This window comes from Limanda limanda, chromosome 1 (genome assembly GCF_963576545.1).
Source record: "Limanda limanda chromosome 1, fLimLim1.1, whole genome shotgun sequence".
NCBI lineage: Eukaryota > Metazoa > Chordata > Actinopteri > Pleuronectiformes > Pleuronectidae > Limanda > Limanda limanda.
This window is the reverse complement of record NC_083636.1, coordinates 11,322,657-11,349,710: the sequence shown is the minus strand read 5'-3', so window position 1 is coordinate 11,349,710 and position 27,054 is coordinate 11,322,657. Positions and strand designations below refer to the sequence as shown.

Below are 27,054 nucleotides of genomic sequence, written 5' to 3'. Positions count from 1 at the left end.
TTTAGGGTGCTATCCAAACACTATGGCAGCCGTCAGAAAAAGGGCAAAAAACAGATACTGAAGGGCTCACAACATCAGCCCCAGCCTCACGGCCACAAACTGAAAAATGACTTAATGTTTCACAATCCTGACTGGCTCAAATCTCCTTCCCCGTCTTTCACTCACATCGCTCTCTTCTTCCCTCGCACTCGCTTCCCTGTCCATGTTTTGAATTGTTCATCTTATCGGGGGCTGTCACAAAAGCTGCGAGATAACCCGGGGTGATTTCGCTTCCCTCCTCTAATGGCGCGCTCGCTCTGCCTCTGTCTAACCGAGCTCCCCGCGTCGGCGCATGGAGGGAGAAAGAGCTCCGTGCGCCGTTTCATCTGCCAGTCTAAAATGGTGGAGGGCACGACGCGGAGCATCCTCCCCTCTGGAGAGAGACAGCAGTGAGCCTTTCACTGAGAGAAGGAGGGATATGGGAGCTGACTGCTGAGACTACGTATCGCTCTCCAAAAGGGAGTGCTTTGGAAAGGCAGCACTTGAGGCAGCCACTGTGTGATTAAATGCATATTCATATCAATTAACATCATGTAGGAAAGTATTTTTGGAGGAAGAAATTAACCCTGAGTAGATGCTGAATAGTTTTTTGATAGTAACATAGCATCTGACTACAGCATCCATTCATTTATAAATCATGTAAATCAAAGGCCACATTAATTGTGTATGATGGCCCGAAATCTTAGGATTGATAATTCTTTTGGTATCAGATTTTGTCAGATGTAATAAACTAGAATAAGTTAATGCTGAAACGCAGGAAAGTGTGGGAAATCACTCAAGTGAATTTGTTGAAACCCTATATTGTGGACTCATAGTATCCCACAGTGCACTGTAAACGTATATTTTCTACGATGTGCACTACAGTGTACAACAGATTTTGGAAATAGTTATAGTTTATTACCATATATTTGATAAAACTGTAAATATTTACAGTAATTTAACTATACTTTACATATAAGTAAAAAACAGCACAGTAAATGAAAAGAGTGGGTGTAGTATATAATGTTGATGGGAGTTGAAGTTACTAGTGTAAACAATGTACAGTAGTTTCTCCTCAGCGTCAACATTGGTCATGGTGTAACTATACGTGGATATGGTGTGTGTGTGTGTGTGTCCAAGTGTAAATGTCAGCGGTTCAGTAGCCTGATGGCTCGTGGGTAAAGCCGTCTCTGAACCTGCTGGTGCGGATGCTCCTGAACCACCTGCCAGATGGCAGGAGTGTAAAAGGTCTGACGGGGTCAGAGAGGATCCAGTGGGCCGTCCTCCTGCAGCGCTGGCTATACAACGTCCTGGGTGGCCGATAACTGAATACACTAACACTTCAGGCTATTGGTAAGCTAGTTGGGTGGGCGTGCTAACACTGGTAACTATGTTAGAGCAGATAAATACAAAGTGTACATACACATACATGTATAGAGTGCAAGATGAGATTGTTTTTGGGGGTGGTGGCGGTAAAAAATAAGGAAATAGAAAACACAAGTAAAAGTAGTAAACAATTAAAGCCAAGGAACACAAGGAAATTGAAAATAATATACACAATGTAAACACAATATACTGTATGATAACTTAAATGAACCCAACAAGAGCATTTACAGTCTAAAACATTGATATGATTCATTTGACTTTCCGTTGGGTCAGTTCTTTAGAGGAGAAATGTGTCAGTGTATCGCCAGGACTCTTGATACTGATATTAAATATTTACAAGTGCCCCTCTGTTTGATATGTGTCCTTTCTGTGCGCTGGCGATAAAAGCAACCTCGCTCAAAATGTCACTGTCAACAATGAGCAATGTACATATCAATCTTCATATGTTTCTTCTGGCGCCGGCCTTAGAAAAATCTATATTCTGTTATTTTCTTATTGACTGGAACATGTAATCTCTTCAAAGCAGGGTCACACAAAGATGAATGCATGGAGAGAGAGACAGAAAGGAAAAAAAGAGGAAAGTGAAAAGAGGAAAAACAAGCATGTTATTCCAAAAAAGAAAGAGAAGCACATCGAACTGCTGAGCTGAGTGACATCCTGTGGGTTGAGGGAGAACAAGCAGCGCACATCTAATCCGCCTAGAAACTCAAACTGAGCCGGGCTGCTGACTACAGGTGGAGGAGAGGTCGGCGGTGTCGTCCCGAACAACAACCTCCTTTCTGTTTGACAGAGGAAACACAAACTCTCAAGCATTTGACCAAAACACGCAAACCACCTCTTGACATTTGTCCAAAATAGCCCTTTATGGGGGCTATGGGGCTGAGTCAGATTGACTTGGCTTAGTCAAATGCCCCGGAGGGAAATGTCTGTTTGTCTGCATTGATGTGTTTCGCACAAACACCTGACAGACAGGTCAGACGTGCTCACTGGACTGTGCACGGCCGACAGTCATCCCTGTGCAATATCGGGGCGGCTGCAGTTTTGGCTTTAACCTTGAAACGCCTGAGGGAAGAGGCCATTTGTTCAGAATTAACCAGAGGGAGGATGAGGAGTAAATCGTTTGTTTGTGTCCCCCCCCCCCCCCCAACCGTGATTCTCCCTCGGGTCTGCAGATAACAAGATGCTTACGCAAGTTCTGTTTTGGGAGAATCATCCTTAACCTTTAATGCATTTTAGGCAATTTATAAGGTTACGTGCACGCTCTTGGGAAGTAATGTCCCATGTCATGTTGATATTAACGGGAGCGGTCACGTCAGGCCGGTCCATCCATCCATCCATCCATCCATCCATCCATCCATCCATCCATCCATCCATCCATCCATCCATCCATCCATCCATCCATCACACACACACACAGGACAATATTTTTAGTAGACTTTTAAACAATGACCCGAGTCTGCTTGTTGCCAGTTATTAGAATTCTTGACAGTGAAAGCTACTTAAACACACACACACACACACACACAAACGGGCACACACACACGGACACACACACACACACACACACATGGACTGGCACAGATGAGTGCACATAGCTGTCCAGCCATTTGACTTGCTGTCACCGAGCTTAAAGCAGCCAATGAAGCAAGCGAGGAATACCTGTCACATCCTGCATATTGTCGGCTGTAAGCTGATGAGAGGCTCCCTGACTGACAACCAGAGAAGGATATGAAGAGCACATGTAGGCCAAGCGCGGACACGGGTTTATGAATATGCAAGCGGCTGAAAACACACGGCGAGAGACACCGGAGAGAGCGTGTTAACATGCAGCCCAGAATGAACCCGCGTTCCATCTGTCAGCCTGCGAACACACAGCGACATATGCATTCTCAACCCCCCTCCGACACACACTCGCTTTTATATCTGTCAAATATAATAAATGGAGCCATGTTTTTGATACCTGTATGTGTGTGTGTTTGTGTGCCTGCCCAGATAACAAATTACACTGTAGGTGGAACATGTAAGAGCTGTCACCTCCCTCTTGAGGTATATTTAGGGTGTTGTCACATTGGGGTGCGTGACAGACACACAACTCGCAACACGTCAAAAGAGCACAGGGGCCGACTGATAACAAACCGTATCATCAGTGTGTGTGTGTTTGTATCGCACCACATATGTGTGTTTGTCTTTCAGCGGGCAGGCATAAACAAGTTAGTCAACTGATGACTAAACCATGACAGATGCATTAATGATGCCCCACCGGTCCTCAGCACTCACCCATTGACATTCAAAGATAGGGCAGCCATGTTGAGTGTGTGCGCGCAAGTTGTGTAACATGTTTATCGACTCAGACCTCTCTAATTGCTACAGTATAGACTGTGCATACGGGCAGGAGAGCAACAGTGTTTATGTGTTTTGTAACACAGGCAGCTGGGGGGGAATTATGGGTGGGTGTAAGGAGGTAGGAAGGTGTGTGTGTGTGTGTGTGTGTGTGTGTGTGTGTGTGTGTGTGTGTGTGTGCTTTGGAGTTGGGGGTGAAGGGGAGAGGAGGAGGGCTGAGAGGACAAGCTCGTGAATGAATGGGCGTCATCTTCTGCAAATGCAAGTGGCGGCGGCTCCCCATCTGCTGCCATCATTAACATTAAGAGCGTCCCTAATTCAAGGTAATTGCCGGCGAACGAGGAAGTAGACAAACAGTGTGTATACAGTTTGTAGAGACGAGCCGGAGACAAGGGGGGAAACATTTTCAGCTGATTGTGAAGCAAAATGTTAAACCGGGAGCCGCTTGTGGCCGACCGTGTGCAAGCTGGCCCACAGTACGCTAATATGGCAGCAGTTGGAGTGCTTAAAGGAGCAATCATGAGCCTGAATGGCCAAGTAGATTTGATGTATTTCACCGAAGTGTAATTCGATAAGACAAGATTCCATCATTTTCGTTGAACAGCAACCACAGGAGCTACAAGTAGCGATTTGGGTGCTTTCAATTTTCGTGCAGGACCCGAGATTTTCCTGATTAGGGCGTTTTAAACCTGCGCTATTTTCGCACTTCATATTGTTATTGAATCAAATGACTGGAGGTCTTTACACACTGGGGCTCTTTATGTGAGCAATTCATTTGCACATCAGTACAACGTTTAAAACTCTTGTTAATCACCGTGTGTGTGTGGAATATAAACAATTCATTTCGGCAATTTATTTGTGTTTCAGAAGGAGAATGAGCATGAGCCTACATTGTGGAGTATATATGTTTTGGACTGAACTAAACCAAACAGTTTTAAATCTGGCATCCATGCTGTGAATGCCTGTTAATAGGAAACAATCATAAAGATGGACGACACATCTCAAATTCCTCCCCTTATAAAGAAATGAAGCCAGAATACGTTCGATATAATTACTACGTAGTGTAGCAATAGAGGGATGGAGCCAAATGATGACGTTTCACCCCCATAGAGCATAAAATAATAGCCAGTTAATCAGTAAACAATAATCCCTTTTATTTGACTTTAAATTTTGCTTCATGTCCCATCTGCTAACATGGAGAGGGCGGGGTTTATGACCTGTGCTCCTGCCAGCCACCAGGTGGCGATCGAGATGCTTTGGCTTCACTTTTGGGGAGCTGTCATGCCGTCCATCTTTAATTACAGTTTATGGAGCCAACACAAAACAATGTAAGTTAATACAGTTTAGTCATAAGATTTATGAGCAAATATTTAATTAAGAGTAACATTAGACTTGATTTCACAGCAAAAACGATTTTCTGTGCAGATGCTTCATGCTCCGCTCTGACACTTGTGTGGCTCTCAGTGCCACGGGGGCAGTGGGTACGCAGTTTCCTCACATCTGCTGGTCTACTGTGAGTGGATTGTGTAACCTACGGGGCTAAAAGAGATCCTGAACTCACCGTGGTGGTTTTGACTCGGCCTCCGGGCTGTGTACAAGTCCAGCCGGATTTATTGACTAACAGGTCACAGCCTTCGTCCTCCAAACATGGCACCATCTCACACCACTGCTTTTTCCGAACAATGCCAGCTGCAAGAGACAGAAAGACGGAATCATTAGAAAAGGTGAGAAAACAGCAGATGAAGAGAAATGATAGAGAAAGGTGGAGGCAGAGGAGTAAAAATTCAAATAGTGAGTGGGTTAGGGGATGAGAGATGGAGAAAAACAGATATGGGCAAAGATATCACACATTGGGGGAAAATGATGGAAAGGGGGAAGTGTGACAAAATATGGAGGGATACATACAGGAAAAGATTGTGAAATGCAGAGAGCTGGATGGAAGGAGAGATGAGATATGCAAGTAGATGAAGAGCAATGAAGTAAAGAGCCAAGTGAGCAGGGGATGACAGTGAGAGATGAGGGGAAGATGGAGGGAATCAGACAGATGGAGAGAGATGGAGAGAGCTGTGACCAGTCAGGTAGAGGAAATAAAAAACATCGCAAACGATATTTAGCGGGTTTGCAGCCGCTCCTGCATTCGGCAACATTTCAAAAAATGATGGAACATTTTTTTGAGCCCCATGCATGAGTTAACACCAGCTACGGAAATATATGTTTTTGACAATCTGTGACATTTAATGCACTCCACATACAAGACGTTGTCATAACAACATTCTGTAATTTGTGCTGTTCAGAGCACATATTTCAAATCTCATTCTGCTCTGCTTCATTTAAGTTCCACATTTCAGTTTCAGAGATTCTACATTTCCCAGAAAAAGCCTCAGGCTACAGCCTATTACATTCATTTGCACTGTAGGCTTTACTTAAACCCTGAGCCACAATGATACCGATGATACATAAAGTGGCAATGCAATCTGAGCATGGAGAGAGTGACGCTGCAATGCAATCTTCCTGCACCTCTTTTTGTATTTGAGCATGCATCTCCCAAGAAGTGTCATTAACTTGTTACATCAGATTCAACAAATGAGGATGAGCAGATGTGCATAATTAACGCAGAGAGGAAAGTCTAGGCTTTTGAGCAGCATCAGCAGTGGACTTAAGAGATTTGGAAAACAGTAAGAGAATTACACACGATATCTGCAACAACTCTGGACCACTCGTACATTCTACTTGCACAAGTGAGAAAACCTCAAAATAGAAAGAAAAATTGGTTTTCCCAAATCACTCGTACGCACAACTGAACACATCTGTCCGTAGGAACAGTTCTTGCACGAGGCCCAAACTGGAAAACACTTCATGTCAAACGGTTTCAACTTGTGTGGTAGCAGGACTTCAAATAGGCACAGAAGATCAACTTGAGTTTTTTAAACACACAAATGTATATCTAAATCAGATGTGGCAGGTTCTACGCATGCAGTTTCTTGAAAGCGCAGTTCTCTCTGGGGCTCTCTCTCTTTGGACTGGGGCCGGGTCTTGTTAGCCCAGAATAACTGCCAAGATGGCTGCCAACTTGTGACACTTGCCTATAAGGACTTTGGCTGTACTCTGTATTCATAGCACATCCGACAGGGTTGTGGGGTAAGTTAAACAGAGAAGAAAGTAATATTCGAATCCACTCCTATCGACCATTGCCACCTTCCTACAGCCCTAAGTAGCAACAGTGGTTTCAGCAGCTTTCAATGGAACAGCAGTCAGCTGGTAATAGAGGGTCAGGCGTGATATAAGCAGTTAGCTATTTCTGGCAAAGAAAGTGAGGCAGAATGAATCATCAATGCCTGTTGGAACAAAGACGTCAAAGGATCAGAAATGTACATTATACCTGGGCTTTTGAAAGAGCTCTGCAACAATAACACAGCACCAAGAATATATGATAACAGCCAGAGGAAAGGAGCAAGTCAAAGCTTTATATGTTTCTGTCGCCACTTCCAAGATGGTCGATATCCTGATAAAGTTTGACTGTGAAAAAACGTTCTTTTTGTGAACAAATATTATTTTGCTCTCAGAAAGCTCAAAGGGGTTTATGAAAAGAGCAGCTGATGGGTGAAAACAAAAATACAGAAAGAAACTTGAATTACCATCATTATGGTTGTTGCACAGATGAACAAAACGCAGTTTAAGGAAGACTTTGAAGGAATCAAATAATAGGACTAGAATATAAAAGGAAAAGCATTAAGTGTGTTTGGTCAGGAGAGATGTTGAGTTATGATCCAAAACGTTTGATCTGGGTTCACAGTGACCTAGGACCAAATTCTAAGCAGCACATCCTTTAATCCGAGTGAACGTTTGGGCCTAATCTTAAAAAAATGTCCTCAAGGCATTACGGGAGATATCACCTTCATGTTTTGTTAAATCACAGCATTCTTGATCTTTCCCCTTTGACCAAGACAATCTGATCAGTTCATCTTGAGTCCAAGTGAACCTTTGCAGCCACTTTAAACAAATGTCCCTTCCTGAGATATCACAATGACAAAAGTGGGACAGACAGATGGACAACCTGAAAACATAAAACCTCTGGCTCTGGCTCTTGCCAGTTTGAGGGCAAAAATAAGGTGGATTCAAGGATCCTTATCTACTGGGTGAAATGTGCTGCGTTTCCTTGCCTTTGTGTGTCAGGTTGCCTCAAATCATAATACGTCTAACACCGAATAAAGTAGAGATTCTGAATAAGAACCAAAAATCTCATTAATCTGTTAATCAGTGACAGAAAAGACGACGAGATTAATTCAGATGCAAGGAAAGAGGATGAATACAAAGTAGAGAATAAGCGTATCTAGATAACATTGACCAGTGCGAGATAAGTACAAGATAAATGAAGAGGGATATATTAATTTTGGGCTCATGCATTTGTGGATGGAAAATATAATTCTTTATTGGATAAAAGTGAAACTAAGAATTAGTTATTAGGCATATATACCCTTTTATTCTTTCAAATGGCAGCTACAGCGTACAGGCTCTCTTCAAAATTGTGTGAACAGTCTCTTTATATTCATCTATACATTTGCTTTACAGGCACATTCAGTAGCTGCCTTGAAGAGCATGTCAATTAGCAGCAAGATGTAGCAATGCAAAAATGTGTTCAACATAAACAATATCTATAAATCAATCAGTCCATTAAATACTGTGTGTGCCCCTTTCCAAGCAACGAATGACCGAATGATGAAAGTTCCATGAACACTGTGTCAGCACAGTCAAGCGTGTAGAGGGAATTGACATCATTGTTATGAATGATTATTGTTGAGAGCATTTTGCTGACATATACTACTTGAGGTTGAATAACTTTGCACTACTGTTGTTTGCCTCAAGGCCGCACACATATGATCCAAAAGACTGTATGTGTGACAGAAATATTTCCCCTTCAGGGACAAATGGGGAACAATGTCAAATAAATCAAAATATTATCTTGTCAGCAATGGTTTCTTCTCAGTCACTCCAGCTGCTGGTTGGCCATTCCTGGATATACAGTTATGCTTAGCACTTGTCTGTCCTAAATGTCCTAAATCTAAGCTCCATTTTATCCAGCGTGTCTCTTATTCCATCAGGTAAGAAAGAGTTCTGAAACTTTATCTACCAGCACTACCTTGGCAGCATTCAGTGGAGGAGATGGACAAGGATTTGAAGCGGTGTTTTTCTAAATGGAAAAAGGGAAGCAAGAGAGCTGAAGAGAAACTTACTGACATGATGAAAACACACCATTCACCGAGGTAAAAAGTAAAACCTTGTCAGATGCAATAACCCAAAGCCTGACAGTGTTCAAGATTTATTTATTTATTTTTTCATTTAGTCCACTACTGTGATTTTCTCTAATTAAAACTGAGAGTAAGGTCACTTATATATTTCACTGAGAGGCTTTCTGAATCCCCAGCCTATGGGATGACCCTCGGCTGATGAAGACGTATAGCACCATCTGGGAGATAACAGTAATGAGAGAATGAACGCTGTATGCTTGTAAAGAACTGGTCTTCTCTGTGTGGGGGTTACAGATGTACAGATAAACCAGTGATGGCACATGATTTAATAACACAACTTTGTTGGCAGATAAAATGTGAATGTTTACTTGTTTTGCCGCCCGATAGAGGCAAAAACGTGTTGGTTTAAATAAAGTAAAACATAACCCTGATTTCAAAGGGATGTTCCATCTTAAACCAATATTTTTACTCTCAACGACTCATCAAATGTAGGTTTTACAAGATGCTCTAAGTGTTTGAAGCTTGTTCCTTTGTGGATATTATCGGCTCGACTGTAGTTAGTTTGACTTATTAATTACAAGCTTTCACCCAATTTCACAGCGTTTGAAATAATTTAAGAAATATGCAATTTTGAATGTCTTGTCAAGTTGGAGATGACAGATTAGTCCGTTCGGCACACAGTCTTTATGCTAAGCTAGGCTAATCACCTCCTGGCTCCAGCTCCACTTATAATGCATAGAAATAAGAATGTTCCTGTTCACATTTAACCCTGAGCTCAAATTTAATTAGCTTATTTCCTCAACTTGTCCTGCTATTTCTTTATTTTGTGGCCTTAACATTCTGCCATGAAAAACCTTGAATCACACTGAAATACAATTATATACAACGGCTGAAAAAGTATGAATTGGGACCCTTTGAGAATAAGTATAAATAGATGATGAAGTCATAGTCTGTTGCTTTTCTACAGTAAAAATAATGTTGTTTTTTACTAATCATATGGTTTCTTTATATTACATTGCTGCTGCAGCAGAATAGTGTGATTGAAAATGAAGCAGCGTGAATGTCAAATATAAAGTTTTTAAAAATAAATCAAACAGATGGAAAAAAAATGTGGATCCCAAACTGTAAAGACAAGATAAGAGCCCTATCTGTCAAGTTTGGATCCACGTCACTGAGTAAACTAAACATCTTGTTGATGGTGACAGGTTCTATTACCATCACCGGCTGTGCTGGTGTGATGGTTGTGGCTTGTGTTGAACCTTGTACGACTCAAGGGTGATATAAAATAAAAACATCCTTTAAAAATCACACACACACACACCAGCACACAGGGTGCTGTGTGTAAGGGAAGGTATCAACCATGCTTTCATCAGCAGGAGATAAGGTGGAGAGAGGGGGAGAAGATTATTACACCCTCCATGGGACACTTATCTCCCCACCAAATGGTAGATCACACTCATGTCAACAACCAGCATCTTGGCCTAATAAATTCTGTCTAATGCCACGCCAAGCCTGACGTGGCAGGAGAAAGATGGGCTTATAGGCTTGTGTGTGTGTGTGTTTGAGAGAGAGAGAGTGCACAGGGTAGAAAGAAAGCAAGAAAGATAGTAAGGAAACAGAGAGGAAAGAAAGAAAGTATCTCCAACCCCAGATCAGATCTGGTGTAACAAACGCCCTGCAGCACACATCCAGGAGATGTTGCTAAGATAAGACGATGCGCAAAGATAATTACAAACTGTACACATCGGATATGGCCAGAGCAGGTGGCAGAATCAGCTGCTGCTGCTGCCGGACACCGGATATAAATAGGAACTGCATTTATTTCAAACGAAAGCAACATTTTCAAAACATTTCAAGGCAGGAAATAAAAAGTTTTGCGTACATTTATTTTACCCACCGGCGAAGCACAGAAATCTGCAGCCTCCGTGGACTCATTTCCACTTTTAATGCATCATTATAATGTCTACTCAAATATCTGGTTCACCAAGTAAAGTCGTGTATCTGTGGTTATGAAGATAATTAAATCAAAGTCTGTATTGAATGTGTTTGAAACACATTCAATAAAGACTATCACAATTTTCCACTTATTAGATCTCACTCTTGTCCCTACACTCACAGTTATTACTGTAATTCATGATAAAAGGTAACTGAACCAAATTCTTTGAATGTATTTTGAGGAATTCAGTTAATTAGTTTCAAGCGAAAACTGATCAAAACACAATACGGTGATGTTATTTTAAAAGCTATTACCAGAGGAATGTTACCTTATGACCTTCTAATAGTACAAGAAGTAATGATAGACCTGCAGCTGATCCACTCTCAAGACTCCATTTTAATGATCTGAGTGCATGGTCTGAAGCACAAGGGCCAAGTGTATTTAGGACGCGCGCAAATCCAATTTTGTTAGTGAAAAAAAAGTCACTGCACCAGGTGCATCGCACAAAAGGGTTGGACGTGGTCCCTGCATTTATCATGGGTGCCTTTTGGTTATACAATTAAATAAAAAGCAATTAGAGGACCATCTCCAGTTCCCTTTAAAAGCCAGGTGCACCTCAGCCGATTGCTACTGTAAGGACAGACTTTCCAAGTAGTAAGAGAGAAAATATAGGAACTGTTTCTGCCGGTGTAGACACATTGTGCACCCACCCAGGTACACACATATTACTACCTTGATAATGCATCCACACAATAACGGTGAGTTATTGTGCCATTGACTTCCAGCTTCGTTTATTTGGTTGAATATGCAAACACTGCACTGCCTCCAGATTGCAATGCACCCACTGTGTGCAATACCACACCTCACTGAAGACCAACACACCCATGGGTGCTCACCAGGGCACAAGTGCATTAGCTATTTCAACAAGGTGTTCAATGGTTGGGAAAATGACAACTGTATTGGTCTGAGACTAGGAAAGAAACTGCTTTGTGCTAAGATAGGGCCACTAGCAGCCATTTCTGAAAATGAATTGATAGTGCTTCATTTTAAGCTAAAATCCAAACGAGGTACACATCAAATGTTCTCCAGAAATGTGTCCACAGCCACTTTCCCTCGTGCTCAAAACTTTCTTTTATCTTTTGGTTTCCTGATTTAAATTTTTCTGAAATGTCAACTGCTTCAAAGTTCACCACAGGTCCCCACCATGAGCATTGTATTTATCTAACAGCAATACCCACTTACTATGCCAATAACATTTGGAAATTGCGAAAAAGGGCAAACTTTTTAACTCCAAGTTTTCTCCCTGTGTACTTAGTTCCAGTATCCGCACCACTAGGAACATATAAAAACTACCGAGCAAATGCACAACTAATTTGGCGCTAAGTGCATTTAGCGAAAAGAACAAATTCTGTTGTTCCCCTTACTTGTTTATTTCAGGGTTTTTTGTCACACTTTCACATTAGTTAGCGTAGTGGTGCATGACACGAGTTACATCAGCATCACCACTGATTCACAACAGGGAGCTTTTTACAGAGCTCCCACACAGACACACAATAACCTCATGCACTATTTTTAATAAAGTGCATAGAAAAAGAGCAGCATTTTTGTTCGAATGGAGAAAATGAATCAACCAGTTCTCTTCATTCAATCATTATATCTTCAGATGAGAAGAAAGAGTAATTTTTTCTCTTCTATTGTTTAATTATGTCTCAACTTTTCTGAATTTTGTCCAAATGTCCAAATGATTTAGGAAATACCCGAGCTGAACCACGTTAATATAATCCGAACCAAGACCACCTCGCTTTGTCAGACTAACTTTTAGACTGGGCCATGGACAGAGGCACCATGAGTGCTATGAATCTGCCTGTAACCGTCCTCACGTTTCCCTGCAGCACATGAAAGGATAAACTTATGTGCTTTTAGAAAATCAGTCTGCATTGTACTTAAGTTATGTTAGTGGGAGTACGGATGTCAGCTAAGCACTGCAAAAGCTACAACACACGCATACATTCGTACGAATGTGCAATCAGCATTCGTGCATAATCTCTGAACTAACATGTAATGTAACAGAATCAAACAAAAGACGGCTTGAAAAAGCCCAAACGAGTGCCATTAAGACTCCGAGATTTGCTTTCATCATGGAAATCCCCTCCCATGTCTCCTTTTACAGTGGATCTACTATCCGGATAATTAACTGTATTATCTGACCTGCCGTGGTAGGCAGACGCTCCCTAAACCTGACTCCAGCCTTGCAGGAATTAAGAGGAAGCTCAGTGGAATGTGAGAGAAAAGCCCAATGCAAAGAAATAAATCCCTGCGCTTTGTAATTAGCCACCAGCTCCACATCCCTTCTCCTCCGCTTGCAGCTCATCTCCTCTCGGCTAATTTTCTCTTGTCTTGTTTTCCCCTCGCCTCTCCCTCCCTCCCTCACACACACACTGTTTTCTCCCATTGTGCTTTTATGTCTGCCCTCTATTTCGGCTCTCTCTGTCTTTTATGCCTCTCTCCCCCTCCTTTTTCCTTCCCATGCTTGTTCCTTTCCAGTCTATTGCCTCGCCTGATTTTCATAAGATTATTCCACCCGCTTGGCGGCCCTGATGAGTATCTGTGCACTAAAAGCTGTCAAGCCCCCCTTTTTTAAAAAGCTTAAGGTTTTTTGGTGAAGTGAATTTGTGTCCCAAATAGCTCCTCTACACTCATGGAACTTCAAGAGGCAGAAATAATGAGATAGCATGCTGACTGACATTTCCAGACCTCAGTGCTGTGTGTGTGTGTGTGTGTGTGTGTGTGTGTGTGTGTGTGTGTGTGTGTGTGTGTGTGTGTGTGTGTGTGCGTGTGTGCGTGTGTGTGCGTGTGTGCGTGTGTGTATGTGCATGCTTATGTGGGTGTCTCGAGTCGTGCATGCATAAGAGAGTGTCACCTATGCATATAACATCCACTGTATGATCTTTTATCTCATACTTTAAACAGTTGCAGAATGTGTCTAATGACTGGGCCTGAAAGATGTGGAGGAGCCGGAGGATTATAAATGTATAAAAGACTTAGATGTGTATAAAATGATAGGAGGTGAATAAACTGGTGGATTGGTAGTGATTTGAGTGTGTCTAGTTCTCATGTCAGAATATATCAATGAGCCGGTAGCTGTGTTTCTAGCATGGACTGGATCTCGGCAAAAATGAAGTCAATTCATCTTGTTTGCCCCCTGGTGGCTGGCGAGTTGATGCGATAAAAACGGAGCGAAACGTCCCAATCCATAATGCAAACTCAATCCTGATTGGTCGAGCGCGTGTATTGGTGAGACCTCGATACCACGGCTCCACATAGATCACTACAGCACAGACTCCGGTTCCAAATTTCATAAAAAGAACAAGATGGCGGCGCCTGTATCCAATATATATGAAATTGGAGTCTACAGTGGTGGCAACCATTTACTGGGACTCAAACGTCTGATGAGTCCCCTGTTATCCTGCCTTTCAGGGTACGACATAACATTCCTTAGCTTTTTTTGTTGCTTTTATTGCTTTTTATCGTTCTCTGTCTATCTGTTGCAGTTGCATTGCTTTCTGTTCTCCGTCGCTTTGGCAAGTTTATCATATGTTACTTCAAAATAATGTTTTTTTGGACTTTATGTTTTCTTGAAATGGTTTGGTTATCTTCCATTTTATACATTACAGTATGATTTATATATATATTCATGAAATCATTGTGGAACCTGAGAACCAGGGCAGAGCTAAACTACCTTTCATCCTGTTTCCTCTGAAGTCCAGCTACACCCTCCTCTCCCTGCATGCTATTTATGCTTGGCGCTATTGTGGTGCATAACTGGCAGGTTGTATGGTGTACCATTGCTCTGAGCTTGTTTTTTTTCTATATTATGTATGAATGTGTATGTGCGTGCGCATTGGCCACCAGGTACTGCTGATATCGTTCTTTCGCAGATGTGCTCTGACATTTCCTCACAGCCCAACGCCAACAGCAATCCCACGTTCGTGGATGTACACACACACACACACACACACATGCATGTGCGTCCACCAGGCACACATGTACAACGAAGGAGAGCCCAAAGGCACCGTGAGCCAGAGGAGGAAATGTCAATGCGAGCAGGAGTCTGTGGGAAAGAGATCATTTAACACCAGTGTCTACAGAGACACCAGTAAATCAACTGTGAATGCTAACGCCTGACATCTACACCTGGAGGCAGCTGCTATGTAAAGACTTCTGTTTTACATGTAATTCTGGTTTATTGATTAATAGCTTAAACAGAAAAAAGATAAAATGTCACAATTTATTATTTGTGGCTATAATAAAGATCAGAAATCCACAATAGGTCACTGAAATTACATGTGGGTCAACTGAACCCAGACCTATTTTTTAAGTCATATTTTATAAAGTTTTTCAATAAAAAAAAATGGAAACACTGGAGCACCGTGGGTAAATCCCAATAATTATTTTAATTAATTTTTAAAAAAAAATGTAACTTGCCATTATCACAGCTTAGATAAACCAGGCTGTGATTCTGCCACTGTGAGCGTTTTCATTTTCCTAAGAAAAATCTAGCAATTCTGTTACGTGTGTAACTGCAGTTCTATGAATCATGCCGTCGGAAAAATCTGGATAAACATGCGACATGAATCTTGGTTTGAATGCAGTTTTTTAATTTATGTTGGAAGTGCGTTCGAGCTAAAACGAAGTGTTAAATTGCAATTTCAATGTTGTGACATGACATTTTAACACACTGCACTAAATGCAAAATAAACGTGCAAAATTTATGCCAGCCTCCAGAAAGCTGTAGGCACTGTCCCTGCTCACTTTGCGTGATGTGCCCAGACTGAACTGCTGTTTGACAGAGGCAACTAATAAGAAGTGTGGGGGGGGAAGCTGTTTGCCTCTGCTGCCATTATCAGCAGCTTGAGTGAACAAGACGTAAGCAATGCAAAGAGGGGGGGGGGGGGGGGATGTGACGAACGGACACGCACGGCAGCGGGGCAGCGCCGGGACGATGGGTCACGATGACAGCTGTGATCGTGATGTGGACGACAGTAATGAAGGTAACTGCGTTGAGTTTGATGACAAATGACACAGTGACACACTTCAACTAAAGTAGAACAATGCCTTGAGGCTGCTAACGGAAATAAACGGAAGATATAATTAGTTTGCGCACTTATGCTATTCCTTCTGTCCGCTGTGCATATGTGTACGAGCGAGGTGTGTGCACAGAGTGTGTTGACTTGCACACACGCTCCTGGATGCACGTGAGCACGTCTGTAAGCGTCTGGTAATAAAGAGTCGGGGGAGCCGGCGCAGGGACCCTTCTCCTTTCTGGATGTTGATGATTCTTGTCTTTTTAGCCTTATTGACCTCTACATCCAAACTAATCCGCCTTAAATTATGCATAACCTTTTACTTGGCAGAGCTCCCCATAAATCTGTTTATTCCCTGTTTGCTCCCTTACAAAGCCCGCTAAACAAATTCCAATTAAGCAAAACAGCAATACAGCATGAATGATAATTCAGCTCTGTACAGTCCCCAAAGCAGATAAGAGCATAATCATTGCTGTTATGTGTAAGGCAGCTTACAAAAGACTCGTTGGTTTCCCTTGAATCTGGTTAGTGCTCATTATTTTCAGGTCATTTGGTCTTCCTGTGTACTTAGCAGTGTGTGTGTGTGTGTGTGTGTGTGTGTGTGTGTGTGTGTGTGTGTGTGTGTGTTCTCCCTGGTCATGCATACATGTGCATGTGTGAATTTATTTTGGGCAAGTGGGCATATTGTAACAGTTTACTGTTCTGTTTGGTCAGGAGATTTTTAGTTTAATACGTTAATCTCGCTGCCACAGCTACTATTCACTTTGTAGTTTTAGATTTTACATGTCAGAGCTGTTCATAAAATATAAAAAATTTCAGTTTGTATAATTAAACAGTGGGCCATTGTTAAAAAATTGTTCAATAACTAAATTTAATAGAAAATATGTAAAAGCTAAAACATAGAGCTTATCTCTAAGTTGCACTATCAGTTTGCAGTATTAGTGAAACACTTGATGATATTCAGAAGATTGTGAGAGTGGGAACTACAAATTCAAAATATTACAAAATTCAAAGTAAAAACATCTTATTTACATATTTTTGTAGAAGCTCACTTGAAGGATACCTATTGTGCTCATATTCAGGTTCATAATTGTAATTTGGGTTGGTTGAAAAGGTTTTACATGCTCAAAAAACACTTCACTGTTCTCCTACTTTAAATTGCTGCAGCTCCTCTTTTCAGTCTGTGTGCATCTCCTGGTTATTGATTGGCCAGTTGGCCCAGATTGTTGTGATTGGTCAACCACTCCTGCCACATTAAGGAAATGTTTGCCTCCGCTCTGGCTTTATGTGAATGGGTGAGGGGGCGTTAATGTATTAATATTATTGAAATATTGGTATTACTGACAATGTGTAAAAACTCTGAGTCAGAACTGTTCTGTGTCTCATCCATGTGATAAAACTCATCCTAATGACCTACTGTTCATGTCATTGCTTCTACTTAATCATATTATCCATCAATCACACAGGAGGAGGCTGAAACATTCCTTTAAAATCAAAATGAACTTTTCTTTGCTCTCTGAAAGTCGTCAGATGACCCCCCCTTCAGCAGGAAGAAAGAACACTGTTCATGATCCACCTCTTCTCTACTGTCCCTCGAGGGATATGGCTTCTGAATCATTCCTCAGCCACTACGTCAATCTGCAAAAAATCCATCTTTGACCAGAAATGTTCACTCACTGCAGACTGTCCTGAAGTTCTAGCCAAACGCCCTCAAATGACATTTACTATATTTATAGAACACGGCATTTAAACAAAATTATAAACCTTCACACTTCTCCTGCCGCTTGTGGTGTCATCGTCATCCTGGCTTCAGGCTGAGAGAAGGGGAAGTGCTGCACAGTTACTCCGTTAAGTTCTCCGCCTTCAGGTTGTTGCTTTTTTTGTTGCCACCAGCTATGATCTCATCGAGTATTCGGATGCTACAGTGTCTGATAATTAAATAATTAGAGCGAGAAAACAAAATGAAATAATAATGGAATATTTGATGTTTTTTAGTCCAAACTCACTTCACATAATTACCTTCACACAGAAAAGAAGAAGAAGCTTATAAAGCGTCGGGAACATAATAATCTTTAGCTTTGAATTAGGGAAATAACAGAGACAGTATTGAATCTGAATGTTATCTGGAAAATATGAGGACGATTGAACAGAAGCTCATCATGCAACGAGTAATAAAATGAATGATACAAAAGTTTGGGAAGAAAACCTTTTCTGTTGCTGTGCCAATATTAGCTTTTCCAAACACAAACTTTTTTATTAAGTGTAAGTGATTTTTACATCACAAGCCATTGTTTTGAAAAATTCAATTTCTTTTGCTCAAATATATTGTTTTGAATGCACAAAGCAGTGGCAGTGCTTAAATGTGTACGTGAGAGCTTTCATTGCAAAACGGGAAATGACTTGAGAAAAAGATTGAAGTAGCCTAATTATAAAACACCCAACATTCTCCATACAAATGAATTGCAGAAACGATATAGACACAACGGCTAAGACAGGAAAGAGGTTTCAAAATAACACAGGAAACAACGAACTTAAAGTGCAAACAATTATAAACACAAGGGGATTCTTTGTCCGGACAAATCCAATGTCCTTTCAGGAAGTCCAAACAAAGTCTTTTAACTGGGGCAGAATCGTGGCACACACAGTTCAGCATAAATCTCCACCAAGGATGAACCATTCTACTCATCAATTTGTACTTCTTATAGTCGAAATATAAAAGAAAAAAGAGAGTATAGTCTGATCACCTGAATTATTTATTTTCCTTAGAAAAAAGCCTGGATTGCCACTTTAAACTGCATCCGCCCCAAGATTTAATTGGTTCTTCCGAGGTCCTATTTTTTATGAATTAGGTGGAAATTGTTTTCGTAGTTTTTGCACAATCCTGCTGACAAATACACCAAAACACAAACAGACACGAGCAAGGCGACTTGTTCTAGGCTAGTGAAGGCTCTACAATGAAACAATACCTTTCTGATTTATAGCCACTGTTTCAGTGCCACATCACAAAGTTTCTTTTTAATTTTTCATAAAAGAAAACTTATATTTTCCCAAACTCCCCGTGCATAAGCCGAAAAGCTTTTCTCCACATTTGAGCTGTTGTTATTGTTCCTCATTGCGCTTAATGCCGCCTCCACTTCAGCAACAAATTTCTTTTTTTTCCCCCTGATGATTCATTCGTTTTTTTTTTTGAAGGCACTTTTCTTTCTTGTAAGAACATTAATCAAGCTTGATTATCCCACCTAATTTCAAAATTGCACCTTTTTTCCCTCTTCGTAGAGGAGCTGTTCACTACATGTATCAGTTTGCATTAATAATTTCCCTTTGACAGATGTTAGCGGCGGGAAAAAAAGCCTGGAGAAAAAAAAGCGAGTTTGTCTTTGAAGAGCACACAGAAATTAGCGGAAAAGGAGGATCTGAGAAACAGCAGCGGCTCGGGACTTGTCAGGGGCGTCGTCACGTTTGCAAAACATTAAAACCGACTTTCGAAGTGGCGCTTTGAATTCATCCTGAACCCAGGTAGAACTTTTGGAGGTCCATTAAATGCAATGACCTCAAACGCAAAGGTATCGACTGGAGCGCGTCCTTCACTCTGCCTTTCAGAGGATAAATGCTCCAAATATATCTGTCCTGGAACTCGGAATTTCCAAGACCTCTCTCCATTAAGTGTGAGTGATAACAGGGCCCCAGCTGTGCTCTCTGCCACCACCGCGGCTCCAAAGACAGAGCGAGGAGGAGGAGGAGGAGAAGCAGGAGGAGAGAGCGTGGCTGAACTGATTCCCCCCCCCACCCCTACCCCAGTGGTCTTGACCCAGTTAAGACGGTTCTGTGACTGATAACCGATGCAGAGGCCGTCAGACAAGCTTTATTGAGACAATAAATGAGCCGGGACTCTAGTTTCACTGCGAGGAACATTAGTTATGTATTTAGAGTAGTGCTCGGCTGAGCTGCGTATCCATCCTCCACCTCCGATCCCTCTCGCTCCTCTCTTCCTTTCCCCCCTTTTCTTTTTTGCCTGATGTCATTTCCTCCCAAGCCGGCGTGGCCGCTGAATCAGGAAGCAATCTAATTCTCGCTCCTAGACAATTCCTCCGCCCCCGCAACTCACCCTCACTCCTTGCCAGAAAAGTGCTGAGTTACAGATCAAAATCTGGCCAATCTGCCTCTACTCTTGATTCTATCTTTTTCTTCTTTCCCTTTTTTTTTCTCTTTTCTATATCAAGCTGCCAAGATAAGATTAATTCCACAATCCTTCCAAGTCCAATATTTAATGCATTTTCAACTCACATGGCCACAGTGGAAAGTGTCATAATTGCAGTAATGGAATACATAAATACTGTACTTAAATATGAATGTGACGCATTTGCCCTTTACATTTCCGGCTACGTATGCCATTTCATAAGGTTTTTTCCCGGTGTAACAGGCCATAGTATACCCCCAGACGGGACTATACCAGGGGTTAAAGGGGCCTAGGCTAGATTATACCCCGGGTATATTATGGCCTAGGCCAATTCATACCCCTCAGGCCAGATTATACCCCCATGATATCAGTAGTGTTGAAAGATATACACAATAATTACTTAATTTTTCAACATTTTATGTGGGGTTCAGCTTTGTCAGTTAAATTAAGGGAGAAAGCTAACTAACTTAACTAACTAATTTAGACTTTTATTACTTCAACCAGAAAACTGATTACAACATCAAAACATCCACAAAGATCAAAACACTTCTAAGTAGTGTTACACATTCAAATAAAAGCACATACCCAAAACATAATGCAATTGTAACATAATGTAATAAAAGTCAAAACGTCCTTCAACTTCAACTTCTAAGACTAGCAAGTCCTCGCTACAATATAAATGTTCAGAGTTAAACACTGATAACAACATCAAAATGACCATGCCTGTTTTCAAGATAAAGTGCATGTTATCCCCCGGGGTATACTCTGGCCCGGGCCAAAGTATACCCGGGTTTAATTTGGGCGGGGGTTAATTTGTCCTGTTACACCGGTAAATTTATCTGACAGTTTGAATATCTGGTTTCTTTTCTCATTGAGATTTGAAATTAGAAGTCAATGTAATACATTTAAAAACAAAGTGAATTGTTAAACATTTCACCATTTGTTCGCTACATTTTTTAATCTCTGACCCTTTATAAAACACAATCCCCTGCTTGTATTCACACTTTCAATTTTTATATTCAAACCACGGAAGCTCCAAGTACTCATGTGAGAGTATCTGATAAAAACACACATTTACAATTGCAGATTTCGTGTCGATTCGTTTAAAAATGTACACTAACTCCGAAAGTAACCTTGACTTCTTTTCTCCACTCTTGACACAGTCCCTTTTAGCAAGGCTAAATAGCATAGAGCACCACAGATGTGTGTGTGTGTGTTTACAGACAGAATAAAACAAGACTGTTAAACTATTCCTGTGCAAACTGGTCTATAAAGTAATCCCCTTTGCAAAAGCCCATTGATGGTAATGAACAGCGTTATCGTGACAGAAGAATAGAGATGATTACAAGGCTCCTGCATTATTTCCCATCCGCAGACATCACAAGAAACACCAGTGACTATAATTAGACATACTTGGCACACAGTAATGTCGTCTTATAATTATATTTCACAATGAAATTAGGTCAAAAAAAATCTCCCTCTTGTTTCAGCTGCATGTGTGTGTGTGTGTGTGTGTGTGTGTGTGTGTGTGTGAGTTACATGTGTTTGTGGGTACTGTGTGTTCTAAGCGTGTTTGAGGCTGGTGGGGTTTTTGAACTTGACATTTCTCAAGGACCAGCGAGGATCAATAGCAAAGGTCAAGGAAACAGTAACCACCAGCTTGTTGTGGCGCTCGGAAACAGGAAGTGTGTCCGTGGCTGCGAAGGGTTCGATCGTCTGACCCCTTCGCAGTTTAGTCTCCACGTTTGTCGATCGAGGACGTCGCAATGTTTGTCCACCATAAACTGATACTGAGAAAACCTTCATATTCATGTAAATGTAAACTGGAGAAAGAGGAAAAGAGCATCTTTTGTTCAGTTAATTCAAGTGTTTTTCTTTTTAACCGAGCACGAGTGGTGTTCCTATCAGAAAATCCTGAATCGTTTCCCTATGAGCAGAGCAAAACATACGAGTTCTTGATTTAACATGGGGGGTTTTCGCATGCTGTGCTGCTGTGGGCGTTCCGCGGCCCTGAGTGCTGTCAGTTAGCGGCGAGTAGCGGTGGCAAACCTTGGGAGACCCGACCATTATGAGGTCCATCATGCGCACTGTGGGGGCATTGTGCGCCCCGGATTGTAAACAACAAATCGATAGCTCATTTGTCATTTGGTTTGGAAGGAAACAAGTTTTTTGGAGGGAGAGATCCACTTTTCCAATCCAAATGAACCGATCAATCTCTGCCCTCTCCTGGGGCCTCCTCGCCGGCGAGCAGGGCGGCGAAGGAGCGGAGGAGGCGCTGCCGTCTCCCTTCTCTCGCTCATTTCTTTTCCCTGCGTCTTATCTGCTTTATTTGCTCATCTCTTTCCCGCTCTCGCTAATACCTGCTCTGCCTCTAAAACATCCTCCTGTCCGTTCCCCCTCTCTGAGTTTGTCTCTCTCTCCCGTATTTCTACCACAGCGCCCGCGTCACTTTCCTGCGGCGCACAGTAATCCCGAGAAGAGGAGGCAAAGAAGGAGGAGGAGGAAGAGGAGGAGGAGCGGAGAGGAGAATAGGCTCTACTGTTTCGCACTGATGGTATTTTGTGTTTAAGTGGGGAGCAGAATGTTCCTGCCAGAGTGCTGCTGAGGCTGAACGGGACTGGCAGGTGGATTATACCTTGTGCCGCTTTGTCCCTGGACAAATTTAAAGGCAGCCCAACATCCAGGCACCATGGGAGCATGTGGGTACAAGGGGAACTCACCAGCTCTTTCTCCTCCCTCTTTCTTTTCTTTTTTCTTCCTGAGGCCCTGCACGTTTTGCCACAGGTTCTGCTGCCGTGGTCGCACTTCCTCTATCATCTTCTTTCTTCGCTACTCCTCGCACCCCCACACGTTCACACACACAAACAGCTAAACATTCCACCAATTGCTTGGTACAAAAACATTATCCTCCGCATAGCTTGTAAAACTAAACAAGCTTCTGCTCGGCTGTCGACATGAGAGCGTGTGGGGGCCGAGATCAAGTAGCGCTGGATGAACGCGGTAGCGACGAGCAGAGATGAGCAGAAACACTTTCAGTGCTCTTCAGACTCGACGAGTGCAATTGTTGAACAAGCGCAGACACTCAGAAATCCAGGCACTCAGAATATTAACTGTATAGTGAGATGAAACCTTTTTTTATTTATTATTCTAAGTGTTTCTGTGAATCTCAAATTTGAGAATATTTTAGAATATTTAACAAAAGGGCCTTGTGTTAAAGCTTTATCACTTCTGTTTTCTTCAGACCCTCAAACACCATTGCCGGTCTTGTATATTGTTGACATTTTCTCTGCAGTAGCCATTACATGTGTTTACGCTCTGGAATTACCTCCAGCAAATGGCGTTGGGAGCCCCCACATGTCCCCACCTGGGATATGAACTGCCAATATCGGACCCACTATTTACTGTTGAAATTATTATTATTATTGAGTGCCGCACTGTAAACAGATCCACCAGTTGCTATTTGTGTTGTATTCCAAACAAAGCACCTGTTCACCGGTTACATCACATCAACAACTGGGACTGAACTCTAGAGGATAACAACTTTAAAAAAACCTGTTAATGCTGCAAAACTGATTTGGCTCAACGGATACAACTGTGTTTTAGCTTTTTAACAATGAATTTCTGATAATATCCTAGCACACATTTTATCTTCAGCCGAGCAGCGGTAGAGAGACGTTCCCTGGCAGAGTTCCACAGCGAGCTTTGCCCTTTTAACCAATCGGAGAAGGCCAAAGTCAGACGTGGGAGCACACAGCTGTCAATCAATATGGGACTGTGCTGTATCAGGACAGGCTGTACCCGTTCTCATTCAGCTGCAGGGGGCTTGTTTGCATTCATTTAGATCAGTCACAATCGTCTTCCAAGGTGGCACCGAGCCAAGGATGCAGCATCGGTGCCCCTGCAAAGAAGCGTCGGGGGGGAGAGCAACCGCCCGCGGGGAGGTGAGCACCGGTGATGAAGAAACGCCACTAAAAGATAAACAGTAAAAGACATCTCAACCAGTCATTTTCCCGTGGTGCTATCTCTGAGGTTGTTTTTTTCCCTGTAACAAACAGGATTTTAAAAGGTTACAGCAGAACAGGAGGAGAATTCTACCTGAAATTAGCGCTTATGTTGGTACATCCGCTGAGTCAGAGCCTAGCTGCAGGAAGGCGTCGCTACGACTGACTCACGGGTCAAAGCTCCTGCTCGAACGGAGACAGTGAACACAAGGCTGTAGGTGTGAGGTACAGAGTGGTTCACTGTTTGAGTTTCATGAATGTAGCAGCTTGATTTGCCCGGAAGAAGCATATTACAGCTCCGACAGTCACATATATATATTCAGCCCAGTAACCAACCAAATGTCCGCCATGAATTACAAACTTTCCGACTTGAGGAAACTTGACTGCCTGCTCTGCGAGTTGATTAATGTGACCTCTGTTTCTGAAAAATGCAAACTCTCATTAAAAATGTAAATTGTAGGAGAGCAAATAAAGTTTATTTAAACACTGTAGATTAATTACAGATAATGAGCCATTCAGGGAGAATCACCTAAACAAGTGGCTTTCAGAGTCTGTATGGAAATTGTACAACTCACCGACACAAGAATACATCACTTATTACCGATCTATATTAGTTAATGGTGTCAAACTATAATTCTTTAAAATAATATTCATGAACTGCAGTTTAAGCACATATTGAAATTGCAGTGTTAGTGTAATTCTAGTACAATTACAATGCAGCTGGTGTTCGACTTAGATGATTCAGTTAAAGATAAAGGATCCAGTATTCAAAATTATGACTATTATTGCTCTTAGCACTATTTAATAGTCACATAACTGGGTGAGTGCTGCTCTTCTACTTCTACTCTGTCCTTAATCAGCTACAGAGGTTGATTTAATGTGAATCGTGAAATGAATGATTCAAATACAACTTTTTATATAAAAGCCGGATATTTAAATAGCTTTTAGTTTAGTTTTTTTCTTTCTGAAAGTAATTTTTGTAGAACCAGATCTGCTATTTATTAAACTTGTAGCTCTAAGGGTGAAACTGGTGTTTCTCTTTTCAATATTACCTAAAGTCCATTATAAAGGGTTAGTATTTCTAAAAACACAATTCAGAAACATGACCTCTAAATTCAAATATATTGTTAAAGTTCTTAAGCAGCATTTCCCCTTCTGCTTCTCTTCTTTTTCAGACATTACACAAACACACACACACACACACATACACACACACACTAAACTACACACACATAATGTAATGATATCTTTCCAATAAGTCAGTTCCCAAAGGATGGCAGAGGTTTTTGTAAAAAAAAAAAAAAAAAAGAAAAAAAAGAAAGATGATTCAAACGTTTGATTAAATACATGACACACCAAAGTAGAATTTATCACTTCCTTACCTATATGTGGGCATGTGTGTGCTTTTCTGGGTTTTATGCAAAGCAACTGCTGCACCGGATATATAGTGACGAAAACAATTTCTCCTCTCTCACTTGCCCTTGCTCTCTAACACGCACACACACACACACGCACACACACACACACAGTGAAATGTCTACTCCATCCCTCTCCGTCTTTATCCGTCGGTATAAGTCCAGCCTCTGGTGGCTTGCTCCCTGTGGGCTCGGTGTTACTCCCCATATTGACTTTTTCCTGTCTCAGGAGATGATCTCGTCTCCCACAGGAATACCACTTTTCTATGCACATGCACATACCACATAAAACACACACACACACTCATATGTGCACTAAGGGCGCAGTAAACTCCTGGTACATTCAGACCTTACCAGCTCCCAGTGTGCTGTAAAAGACCCAGTGTTTGTACGTCATGACATTAAACATAAAACAGGGAAAATGTCATTAAAGGGAAACCTATGTTTGTGCACTGAATGCTGGGATGTGTTGTCCAGTATTTTACTCTGAGAAGCCCTTCAGTGACCTCTAACAGTTTTTACTTCAGCAGTGGAAAGTCAATGGTACAATGTAGTTCATAAGGTTACTAATTAATATTGTACTACAACAATTACAGCCAAAAACGTCATGTATCACTACTTACTCTTTTTTAAAGTAATTGTGCTTTTTCTGGCCACTGTAATCCACTACACTGCTCTGTATATGTTTTTTCACTTTTATATATATAAGTGTCAAACTTAACTAACACTAGAATTAGTCAATAACAATATATTACATAGGAAAAAAAAATGTATAATTAACGCAATTAGATTATTTCACGAAACAAAACAACAGGGCTGGGTATTGTGTGTAGCTGTATTGTGAATGAACACAGCTTCTCCTCTCCTCCAGGGACATGTGCACATAAAGAGCAAACATTCTGTTGTCATGCAGATTAGCTCGTTAATATCAATGCAGGTAATTAGTGTCGATGATGAGGGGGCGGGGCCACTGTGCACACTCATTAGCTCCATCCTGCACAGTTGGACAACGTATAATAATAGAAGAAGTGTTTACCGATGCACACGGTTTGTGTTTGTGTAAAAAATTATATCCTTCTTTGAATTAAATAATTATTACTAAATTGATTGGGGATTAGCAGCAGTTTCAATTGAATTTTTTTTATAAAAATCACAAAAGCTAAAATAATTCTAAATTAAGCCACATCACTCCAAATGAGTGCAGAATATTTCAAAGTATAGTATTTTGGAGCTTCATTAACAATCATGGTTATTCTAGACTATTTCAAATTGCTAAATCAACCTGTATTTGATTTCTGCTTTAAGGAATAGAGGCCCAACGAAATCCAGCAGGGTCAGCAGGCGATGGTTTGTGTGTGTTAGTCTCATTCTCTGTATTTGACTTATAGTGGCGGAGCGGGAGGCCATTTTGGGGATGCCAGCCTTATTGATCTATCTCCTAATTGCACAGC

General features: G+C 41.5%; 1 protein-coding gene across 1 annotated transcript in view; it reads right to left on the bottom strand.

Annotated features, from left to right (window-relative positions):
• Nucleotides 1–1,166: 1,166 nt before the first annotated feature.
• tafa5a (TAFA chemokine like family member 5a) overlaps nucleotides 1,167–27,054 on the bottom strand; it is a 79,779-nt gene continuing 53,891 nt past the window's right edge. The window contains exons 3-4 of the mRNA XM_061080451.1: nucleotides 5,306–5,433; nucleotides 1,167–1,241 (exon numbers count right to left, since the gene is read on the bottom strand). Coding sequence (XP_060936434.1) covers nucleotides 1,167–1,241; nucleotides 5,306–5,433 — 203 coding nt within the window. The remainder of the gene's footprint in view (nucleotides 1,242–5,305; nucleotides 5,434–27,054) is intronic.